Source organism: Mastigoproctus giganteus, chromosome 5 (assembly GCF_048544385.1).
Source record: "Mastigoproctus giganteus isolate SK-2022 chromosome 5, ASM4854438v1, whole genome shotgun sequence".
Classification (NCBI taxonomy): Eukaryota; Metazoa; Arthropoda; class Arachnida; order Uropygi; family Thelyphonidae; genus Mastigoproctus; species Mastigoproctus giganteus.
The window spans coordinates 121,650,972-121,663,170 of NC_143579.1; the positions used below are offsets into that span (position 1 = coordinate 121,650,972).

The 12,199-nt window shown below is 36.8% G+C and overlaps 1 protein-coding gene across 3 annotated transcripts in view; it reads left to right on the forward strand.

The window, feature by feature from the left end:
* LOC150085670 (cGMP-specific 3',5'-cyclic phosphodiesterase-like) overlaps nucleotides 1-12,199 on the forward strand; it is a 575,777-nt gene that overhangs the window by 365,155 nt on the left and 198,423 nt on the right. For all 3 annotated transcript variants that reach the window (XM_090374174.1, XM_090374175.1, XM_090374176.1), the window contains exons 10-11: nucleotides 732-875; nucleotides 1,112-1,255. In XM_090374174.1, the coding sequence (XP_090230300.1) occupies nucleotides 732-875; nucleotides 1,112-1,255 (288 nt within the window). The remainder of the gene's footprint in view (nucleotides 1-731; nucleotides 876-1,111; nucleotides 1,256-12,199) is intronic.

Genomic DNA, 12,199 nt, shown 5'->3' on the forward strand with positions numbered 1-12,199 from the left:
CTGCATTTTCACCCAGCGGGACAGTAAGCTGATCTTTGGCAGCTTTGAAACATGCATTGTCTTTTCTTCAATGGATTCGACAGATCTGGAAGCCTCATTTTATGAAGAAGTGAATCAGAACAGGTGCAGAGAATAGCAACAAGATTAGTCTAGGGAGCAAAAGAATATTTTTGCCAAGAAGGTTTCAGTACTGCAAAATTTGCAGTGTCTAGAAGCTGTGAGGAGATCTGATCAAGGTGCTTAAGGCTTTGAATGAGTAAGATAAATGCTGATGACATTCATCCTCTTGATCATACAACACACATAGGAGGAGGATAAGTTTTAATTGAAGAAGGATTGTAGTACAGATGTTTGGAAATTTGCCTTCAGCCAGTGGACAGTTGATTATTGGAACGAACTTCCATATGGTGTTGTTGAAATGGGTAGTTTAGTTTGAATAAATTGAAGAACTAAACCAGTTATCAGAGCAGATGGCCAGGTGGTGTAGGAAGTTTTTTTTTTTTTTTTGGTTTATGCTGTATAAGCCTGTTTCATGCATCATTGACTAATATGAACTTTTGAGTCCTAAACATTAGTTAATCAATTTAATTAAAATATTTCTAATAATTGTCACCTCTAGTCAGCTGTATCAGGATTCTAGTTTCTTATGTAATTTCCATATTGCTTGCAATTGTAACACCCGTAGCTATGTTTTTTTTTTTAATTGAAAGATTTTGTATTAATATTTTCAGTTTCCCAAAGAAAAATTAAAACTTTTAGGATCAGTTCTTTCTATTCCAGTATTTAACAGTGAAAGAAGAGTGATAGGTGTTGCTCAACTAGTAAATAAACAGAATGGAGAGCCATTTACAGAAGTTGATATCAGCACGCTAGAAGTGAGTTTTTATGTTATAGGTTTGATTTTTTGATTCAATATGCGTGGTGGTTAATGATGTGTTTTGCTACAAGGATTATATGATATCAGATTTTTACTTTCTTTTACCATATTATTACATGCTTGTGTCTCTGTTTGCATGCAGTTTGTGCAATCATTTGCATCTTTTTAATGAATTTATTTATAAATATTTTTAATAGGCAAAATTGTGTCTAATTTATTTATCTTTTGTAATAGGCATTTTCAATCTTCTGTGGCCTTGGGATTTACAACACTCAAATGTATGAGAAGGCTATGAAACTTATGGCAAAGCAAAGAGTTGCACTAGAAGTTCTTTCATACCATGCTTCTTCATCTGTTGATGAAACTAATAAACTTATGGTAAATATTAATTAATACATATTTATTTCCTATATATCCTGATATTATCTTTTGAAATTTATGCTATTCAATTGTGATGCATACTTGCATGAGCTGGTAAATCAGCATCAGTAAATTAATGATTCTGGCCAACTGATGTAAAATGCAGTGATCATAGTAAACCAAGTTGTAAAATTTGTGTGTGCTAAATTTAAGTATTGAGACATAAAACTTACATTTTGTAGTAATAGTGTATTTTGTGTTCTCCTAAGAAAACATTGAAAACAAATTAGTAGTAGTAGTAATTAACGTAGAGGCATGTGATGCAAGAAAGCCGAGCGTATGCAGCATCAGCTAAAAAAAAAAAAAATTATAGCTTCACTATCAACTTTGCTGTAATCTTTTTGTTTACTAATTTGCAAATAAACTTAACTGTGCATATTTATTAAATGTTCAAGTAGAAAAGCAAGAATTATGTAAATTATTGGATTAAGTATTTCAGTGTACATTTTAACTACAATTTTATTGACTATAAAAATTTTAACTACAGAATGACTGTTGTGTTCATTGGGTTCTACATTGAGTTCTACTATAAAAATTTTAACTACAGAATGACTGTTGTGTTCATCAGAATGTACATACACAGATTTTGCCATAAGCTTTATTGTGCCCATGGCAAAAAGTGCATGACCAATTTTTAGCTGTTGCACTGGTAAATTGATTGTAATAAAAAGAGTTTCAATGAAGTTGTAAACTCTTCTGACCTAGGGCTGTCCAGAATATAAACAGAAATTTATTTATTTATTAATGTTAATGTTCATCAGAATGTGATCAAGAAATGTGTAAAGACAATTGTTCTTTTAATTCTTATCAATTCTGTACTAAAATCATACCAGCAGTAACCCCCATATTAACTTAGTAAATTATTAACTATATTAGATAATTCCTTTATTTAACTATACTGCCCATATAAAATACTAAAATACTTTATATGGAAGTATTTCAGTATCTGTTGTTAATATAGTGTGATCAAGTAAAGTTTTATATTATTTCTGAATTCCTGTGTTACTTATTTTTGTAAAAGAAAAATAAGAAAAAATGTCTGATATTCAAAACATTTTTTACTTTAAACACACTTAGGTTCCCCATGTGTTACTGAGGTTAGCTCTTCATGCTTAAATAGTGCATGCCTAACGTGCCCTATTTAAGTAAGGCGAAATATGTATACAAGATCTCAATCAATGAATGTCAGATTTTAATATTTTCACTTTTATACCTTTTTTAAGCCTACAACAGGTACAAGTTGTTCTGTAATAGTACCACAAATAAGGTCAGGAAGGCCAAGGCTGCATATGAGAAAGCATTGGATAAGGGGGCAAAGAATGAGGACAAGGAATTTTTCATGCAGGTGAATAACAATGGAAAATAATCAATTCTAATCAGATCAGACCCTTGTAGAAAAGTCTTAGATAACCCAGCTAATGTTAAGGATGAATTGAATAAGTACTTTGCATTGGTCTTTACTGACAAAAGATGACAGTCTCCTCTTTTGTCACTCACACAGCCTCCTCTCAGCATGAAGGTTCATGCTGAGAGGAGGCTGTGTGAGTGAGGGGAGTCATATGAAATGAGCAATTTCGTAATTACAGATGGCTGTTTATTAAAAAAAAACTTTCGAACATAAAGGCTCCTGGAGTTGATGGCATATACCTAGTAATTTTGAAGGAGGCCACCACGGGTTGTATATTGAACCATTGAGGTTAATTATAAGAGCATCTTTGGACTCGGAAGAGATTCTTTTGAATTGGAGAAGTGCTAACATATCGTCAATACATAAAGGCAGTTCTAAGAGTGAAGCTGATAACTATAGACTGGTTAGTCTGACTTCTGTGGTAGGGAAAATCTTATCAAATCTTAAGTCTTAAGAGGCAATGATTAAGAGTGCAATCCAGGACATTTAGATAGATATGGCATTCTGAAGCACAAACAACATGGTTTCTTTAAGAGAAAATCATGTTTAACTAACTTAGTAGACCCTTTTGACACAGTTACTCATGAACTGGATGTAGGGAACAATTTCAACGTAGTTAATTTGAATTTTAGCAAAGCATTTGACTCAGTCCCTCAAGAGAGATTACTGTATAAGCTAGAACAGGTTGGGACTACTGGAAAGATTCTAAGACAGATTGCTGGGTGGCTGCAGGGTAGAGGATTATGATTAATGGATATTTTTCAGATTGGTGTGATGTCAGGAGGGAGTCCCCAAGGATCAGTTCTTGGACCACTGTCGTTTCTCATATTCATAAATGACATTGATAAAGGGATAGAAGGCATGAAGTCAAAATTGAGTAATGGTAGAGTCATTAACAATCAGTGACAAGCAGTATCTCTTCAGGATGGCTTGAACAGACATCAAATGTGGTCAAAGAAGTGGCAGCTGTGTTTTTATGCTGCTAAATGCAAGGTCTTACACTTGGGGAATAGCAATCCCCAAATGAATGGTGGGGTTGAATTAAAAAAAGATGGAGGAGGAAAGGGATCTGGAAGTTATGATATGGGCAGATATGAAGGGTTCTGAACAGTGTAAACAGACAGCCAGGAAAGCCCATGGTGTCCTATCAATTATTTATTGAACGTCATCCTGTAGAGATAGGAGGTCATAATCCCACTGTATAAAGCAATTGTAATACCACATTTGGAATACTGCATTCAAGTATGGAGACATCATCTGAAAAAAGGTATTAAGCTTCTTGAAAGGGTCCAAAGACAGGCAACATGAATGATGAGATCAGCAAAAGGATGACCATACAAGGAAAGACTCAGAGTATGTGGGCTACAAAGCTTGGCAAACAGGCACCTCAGAGGTGACCTGATTAAGGGTTAAGGCTCTGAGAGGGATAAGTAAAATGAATGAAGCTGGTATTCTTACTGTTATAAAGAATTCCAGAACTAGGGGGCATAAATTCCAATTATAGGGATTGAGATTTAGTTTAGATTGTAGGAAGTTTTCTTTTAGCCAGTGAGTCATTGATTGCTGGAGCAAGTTACCTTTGCAAGTAGAATAGGTTCAATGACAGTTTGAATAGATTCAGTGGTCAACTGGATAGTTTCCTGTGTGAGGAAGGAAGCATATAATTTGTATTTTCTTATCTACTTGGTGGTGTTTTTTTTTTTTTTTTTTTTTTTTTTTTTTGACAGTGCAGCAAAAGCCCGTGGCTTCTTTGCATTATATGATGAATACTGTTACTATTAGTAAAAGCTCTGTTGAGAGCTTTTATTTGACCAGAAGCTTGAGAAATGGTATTGAAATTTTTTATTTCAACTCAATTTAAAATCATTCTCATATGTTTATTTCTTCTCTGTATTCAAAAATACTGTTAACACTCATTAACTGACAGTAAAAACATACAGAAAGAGTTCACACTCTGTTCTATTAGGAACAGAATGTGAACTATTTCTGTATGCAGTCAAGTAGCAGTTCATTATGGGCTGTTTTATGAAAGCATTCAATATTCCTTGCAAGTATTATATGTACTCTAGGATTTATAAATACTGCATTCAGCATGGCAATGAATGCATTAGATATGTATTAGATAAATTTCCTTCACAGTCCTTGCATATTACAAGAGGCCTCACTCATAACAGAGTCACCATTATGTATCTGAGAAATTAATTTAATTTTATCAATATTATGTTATCAATATCAAGTTCTTTGAGTATATAAGAAAGCAAATTTTTTTTTTTTTTTTTTTTTTTTTTCATGTAATGAAGGAGTGAGAAAATTTCAAACCTTCACAACTGATTTGTCTCTTACCATGTATCTATAAATGATGTGTGTTTTTTTTAATACAAATCTATATGCAACATTAATGATTTCATCAAGAATAACAGCTAACAATTAGCTTCTCTGATTTCTTCAGCAGTTTTTTTTTTTTTGTGACATACCTCCCACAATTTTTCAAGTTTCATTTTGTATTGTTTTTATATTTAAATTCTGTTGTATTTAAGTTTCCCCTAAATACTATATTACTTTTGTATTAAGTACCCTTAAATACAGAAACTACAAGATAGTCTTAAAAGAAGGAAGAATTGATGTACTTTATTGGGAACTGACAATTACAAGGAAGCTTGAAATGTAACAAATTATCCCAAGTCATACTTATCATTTTGACAGATCCATTTAGCAATGTTGAATGGGTGAATATTCATCCAGGTGAGAAAAACAAAAATTGAGTAAAGATATTCTCCTTTCTAGAGTTTTTTGGTGAAGCTCTTGACAGCCAAATCTAGACAGCATGGCCATTGTTATGAAAAAAGTTTGAAATAATGTTTCAGAAGAGCGCAACCTCTGCAACAGTATCTTTCTTGAAGCAATCGGAAAACATTGATATCTAAGAGAAAATCCAAACAGAAATCCATAGATAGAAAAATCCTAGGTATGCTATTATTTGAAAGCAGTGTACTGTAAACAATCCCATGTTTGTATTTTAATATAAGGTGTGTATGAAATTTGAAGTGAAATTTAATTTCTAGTGCAGTGTGGGCTTTAAAAAACCTGCTTTTTTTCCAGAAAATCTGTTTTACTCCTGTTTTTGAGAACCAGTTTTGCAGAAAAAAGCAGGAATTCTGTTTTCTTCCTGGTAATTTTAGAGATTTCCAAAATCTCCTTAGTTATCTGATCTCCAGGATTTTTTTTTTTTTAATCAAAAGGGTGGTAGCTTTGCATTTTTAAGAAATATTATTTTTTATTACATTGTTACTGTTTTTCATACTTATGCTAAAATAGATATAGAAATGATGTTTTTTATCTCTTTGATTCTATTTTTCAGAGAGTTTTAAAAAAATTGGTGATTCCATTTAAAAGAGCTGTTAACCAGTCATATGGGCAACCCTCTAAGGTGGCCCATATGATTAGTTAAAGTACACAAATTAATATTGTTTGAAATAATGTGCAAACTTATCCTAACTGAACAAAAATTGGTTAAGGTAAAGAAAGGCAAAACAGGAACAACGGCAAACTACAGGAAACTTACTAGACAAACTACAGGAAACTTACTAGACAAACTGATTTTCTGCTACAGCAGCTTCGCGCTGCATTCTCGGTAAACAGGTGATGCATGCTATTGGTCTGGAGCAGAAGTGGAGAGCAATATATTGATTGACACCTAGGTGTGACTGAGTACATTGTCAGTCACACGTAGGTGTGACTGACAATGTACTCATTGGTGTTGGTGTGTGAACATAACAGATGATAACATCATAGCATTAAGTGATATTGATGTTATGATAGGTATATATACAGGGTGTCTCAAAAATATTGGAATGTGAATCGCATAGGAACCCATAATCAGAAATGTCACCATAAGTCAGTAGACGGCGCTGTTCATCAGTTCGCGAGAGGGAAAATTTCTGGTTTACTCATTCAAGCAGTAGTTGCCGCGCGAAGAGCATGCATCCATATACGAACTGTGAGCTGGCAGACATGCACCTAGTGTATGGATTAGCAGAGGGCAATGGACGAGCTGCTCAACGAATTTATGGAGAACGCTTCCCAGACAGACATGTACCGGACCACCGTTTGTTTGCACGTGTGCATCAAAATTTGTGCGATTATGGGTCATTTAGAGGTAACAGGAGTAGTGCGTGCAGACCACGTTCGACGCAAACTCCCGCCATGGAAGAAAGTGTGTTGAATGCCGTCCAGAATAATCCTACTACCAGCACACGTGCCTTTGCCTCTGCCTTAGGAGTGTCTCGTTGCAGTGTAAACCGTGTCTGGTATGATGATTCCTTACACCTCTTTCATCTCCAAAGGGTTCAGTTACTGCTCCCCCAAGATCATCCTGCACGTGTGGCTTTTGCGCAGTGGTTTCTCCAAGAAAGTGTTCAAGATTTGAATTTTCCAGCCTATTTTTTGCTCACTGATGAGGCTTATTTCACTCGGGAAGGCTTATTCAATCAGCACAATTCTCATGTCAATCTACATGGTGTGCACCCCCATGCAGCACAACATCGCTTTGCAATAAATTTGTGGGCAGGTATGGTCGGTGACTGCTTAGTCGGCCCATACCTGTTACCATCCCGCATGAACTCCGCTAAATATCGGATCTTTCTTGAACAAGTTCTGCCAGGGTTACTTGATGATGTTCCAGCAAATGTGAGACACAACATTTGGTTTCAACATGACGGGGAGCCTGCCCATTATGGAAGGCGTGTTCGTGACCATTTGAACAGGCATTTTGGGCATCGATGGATTGGTCGTGGTGGACCCATTGCCTGCCCCCCCCCCCCCCCCGTGCTCACCTGATTTATCGAGCCTTGATTTCTTTCTGTGGGGGGCCCTCAAATCTATTGTGTATGAATCGTCTGTGGAGATGGAAATGGATCTCGTGGCGAGACTTGTCTGCGCTGCTGCTACTGTCAAAGAAACTCCAGGTGTGTTCGACTGTGTCTGCCGATCCATGCTGCGTTGGTGTCACGCATGCATCACGTCTCATGGTGGAACCTTCGAACAATCTGTTGTAACATCATGAAATGCATCCATCTCGTACTCCATTGTTAATATTATGTCAAATAAATGTTCAACACTAATTACTGTCTTGTGTCATTTCTGCTTCTTGTGCCTCTGCTACTACTTTCCCATGACGTTTCCAGTTATGGGTTCCTATGCGATTCACATTCCTTTAGCTGTTACCTACCTCCCCTAAACGTTTGTACCAATATTTTTGAGACGCCCTGTATATAAAGAATCTTTCTTTCTTTGGTTAGCTTTAGAACAGGGTGCACACTCCAGTCTATTCAGTGAACTGCGGTACTGGTGAATTCTGTTTTTTTTTTATAATAGACTAATATTCGGCTAGTGAAAAAAAGGTTAGGTTAGTTTATGCCACTAATTCGGAGCAGATTCAAGCAAAAAATGGTGTGTAATTTTTAGTGTATGATATTGTATACGGTCACAGTTTTTTTGCTTGAATCCATCTTGAATTAGTGGCGTAAACCTTTTTTTCACTTGCCAAATATTAGCCTATTAAAAAAACCACAGTTCACTTCACTGGCACCACAGTTTAACTGAATAGACTGGAATGCACATCCCATTCTAAATTTTCTTTTCGCATTAGCATTAGTAGAGGCATATGATGCAAGAAAGCAAGCCTATGCAGCATCAGCCAAAAAAAAAAACGCTCCCATTTCACCCCTCCGTTCATTCCAAATATCTGTCCAGCTCAGCCTTAAATTTATTTAGGCTATACTTCCACAACTTCCACAACAAAGGATGAAAGTCTGTTCCATCAACCAACTACCCGCTGGCTAAAGGCAAACTTCTGCACATTTATCCTACATCTGTCTTTTCTCAGTTTGAATTTATGCCCTCTCAGGTGATTATTCTGAGCAAAAGGAAGAATCCCATCAGCATTGAGCATGCTCAAACCATTCAAGGCTTTATACACCTCAATCAGATCACTTTGCAGGTGCCTAGTCTCCAAACACTGTAATTTGCAAAACTTAAGCCTTCCTTCGTAAGAGCAACCCTTTGTTCCTTTCACTAATCTTGTTGCTCTTCTCTGTACTTGTTCCAACAGCTCTACATCCTTCTTAAAATGAGGCCTCCAGACCTGTATACAGTACTCAAGGTGTGGCCTGACCATTGCCTTATACAAGGGGATAATCACCTCCTTATCCCTGCTATTATTTCCCAACCTAACCTTTAAGGTTAAGTTAGGAAATAATAGGAAAAGAATGAGTTAATCTTTTACCATGTATCTATAAATATTTCCTAATCTAACCTTTAAGGTTAGGTTAGGAAATAATAGGAAGAGAAAGAAAGATTTTTTATATATATACATATTCAGGGTGTCTCAAAAATATTGGTACAAACGTTTAGGGGAGGTAGGTAACATCTAAGGGAATGCGAATTGCACAGGAACCATAACCAGAAACGTCACGGGAAAGTAGTAGCAGAGGCACAAGAAGCAGAAATGACACAAGACAGTAATTAGTGGCAAACATTTATTTGACATAATATTAACAATGGAGTACGAAATGGATGAATTTCATGATGTTACAACAGATGCTTAAAGCTTCCACCGTGAGACGCAATGCATGCATGACACTGACGCAGCATGGATTGGCGGATATGGTCGAACACACCTGGAGTTTCTTTGACTGTAGCAGCAGCGCAGACGAGTCTCGCCACGAGATCCATTTCTGTCTCCACATGCGATTCACACATGATAGATTTGAGGGGCCCCACAGAAAGAAATCAAGGCTCGATAAATCAGGTGAGTGTGGAGGCCAGGAAACGGGTCCACCACGGCCAATCCATCGACGCCCAAAACGCCTGTTCAAATGGTCGCGAACACACCTTCCATAATGGGCAGGCGCCCCTCATGTTGAAACCAAATGTTGCGTCTCGCATTTGCTGGAACATCGTCAAGTAACCCTGGTAGAACTTGTTCAAGAAAGATCCGCTATTTAGCGGAGTTCATGCGGGATGGTAACAGGCATGAGCCGACTAAGCAGTCACTGACCATACCTGCCCACACATTTATTGCCAAGCGATGTTGTGCTGCATGGAGGCGCACACCGTGTAGGTTGTTGTGAGCCCACACATGAGCATTGTGCTGATTGAATAAACCTCATCCTTGAACAAAACATAGGATGGAAAATTCAAGTCTTGAACACTTTCTTGGAGAAACCACTGCGCAAAAGCCACATGTGCAGGATGATCTTGGGGGAGCAGTAACTGAACCCTTTGGAGATGAAAGGGGTGTAAGAAGCATCGTGCCAGACACTGTACACCGCAACGAGACACTCCTAAGGCAGAGGAACGGCACGTGTGCTGGTAGTAGGATTATTCTGGATGGCATTCAACACACATTCTCACATTTGCTGGAACATCATCAAGTAACCCTGGTAGAACTTGTTCAAGAAAGATCCAATATTTATCAGAGTTCATGCGGGATGGTAACAGGCATGGGCCGACTAAGCAGTCACCGACCATAACTGCCCACACATTTATTGCGAAATGATGTTGTGCCGCATGGGGGCACACACCGTGTGGGCCCCTCTGCTAATCCATATACTAGGTGCATGTGTGCGAGCTCACAGTTCGTATATCGATGCATGCTCTTCGTGCGGCGACTACTGCTTGAATGAGTAAACCAGAAATTTTCCCTCTCGCGAACTGATGAGCGGCGCCATGTACCGACTTACGGTGACGTTTCTGGTTATGGGTTCCTATGTGATTCACATTCCTTTAGACGTTACCTACCTCCCCTAAACGTTTGTATCAATATTTTTGAGACACCCTGTATATCATAATATTAATCACTTAAAGCTATGATGTTATAGTGTGTTGTGTTCATGCATCAATGAGTACATAGTCTATCAATCCTACGTGTCAACCAGTATATTGTTCTCGACTTCTGCTCCAGATGAATAGCACATACCGCCTGTTTACCGAGTATGCAACGCAAAGCTGCGGTAGCAGCAAACTAGTTTATCCAGTAAGTTTCCCATAGTTTTCCGTGGTTCTCGTGTTTGCTTTCTTTACCTTAACCCAAAAATCTACTCAGTTAAGTTTTCCAATAAAAAAATAAATGCTATGCATTCCTCAGAACACAGTCTTGGTATCAAACTATATTGAGAAAAGTGAACTAATGTGCACGTAATGTTCAGTCTAACTGTGCTGAAAATTTTGGTGTCACAATTAATTTGTGCAGTGTTACTGATTGTTGAAGGGGTTGGTAATGTGTTGCCAAATTTTTACTCACTAAAAAGTGTCATAGAGCCATAAATATTGAGAAACATTAGTTTATGGCTTGGAATGGTTTAAGTAAACTAAATGTTGATGGCATCTGTACTCTTTTTTTTTTTTGGACAACGTACACAAGGGGTCACAAATTGAAAAAGGATGGTTGTTAGGATAGATGTATAAAATTTTGCTTTCTCAATGTAGCCATTGAGTAATTGATTGTTAGAATAAACTTATACTCGGTATTGTATAAGTGGGTTTTAAAAAAATAAAGTGGGCAATCATTTGCTATAAGCTTGTTTTCTACTAATACTAATACTACTAGTGTAGTATTAGTATTAGTAGAGGCACTACTAATACTAATACTACACTATACCCATTTACTGTGGGAATACGTCTATTATTCATGCTAAATTTATAAACACATGTAATATTAATTATACACCATAGAATTACATAAAAGGAAATATTTAAATATTATATATTAGGTGTTCTTCAGATTATGCTTAGAAGAATGTTTGCACTTTTAATGATAAATGAAAACTCTTCAACTTGGTAAACATGTTTTTACATGTTAGTATTAATATTATAATGGCTAAAAGATTCAAGGAAGCAGACATTTTTTGCATCTGACAAAAAATAAAAAAAAAAAGGAAAAATTTCCATCATTCATTCCTTCCCTGTCATCAAAAAAATGGCCATCTGGTGGTTTATCTTTGAACTGTACCAGACCATCAGCCTCAACCATTGTGATAGGCAATTCATTTCAGTGAACAACATGCTGCTTGAAAATAAACTTCACAAGATCCAGCCGTGTATGACCCCAAAATTTTCTGTTCTGCATTTGTGTCCCCCTGGTTCTTCTCTCTTCTATCAAGAAAATATACCTTCTGTGTTCATTTCAGTGATTCCATTCAAGGCCTTATATACTTCTATCAGATGTCTAATTGCTTCATATGGATGGCAGCCAACACCCCTCATCAATCTGGTTGCCCTTCTTTGAAGTGTGATATCCAGACCTGAACACATGTTCTAAATGCAGCCTCAACATCATCTTATATAAAGGGACAATGATATACTTTTCCTCCATATAGTTATATATCATAGACAGGACACTATGCACCTTCCTACCCACCTGTTTACATGACAACAAATAAAAGAAATGTGTTTATAATATTTGTCTTTTATGTTGTTTTGTTTGAAATTATGGA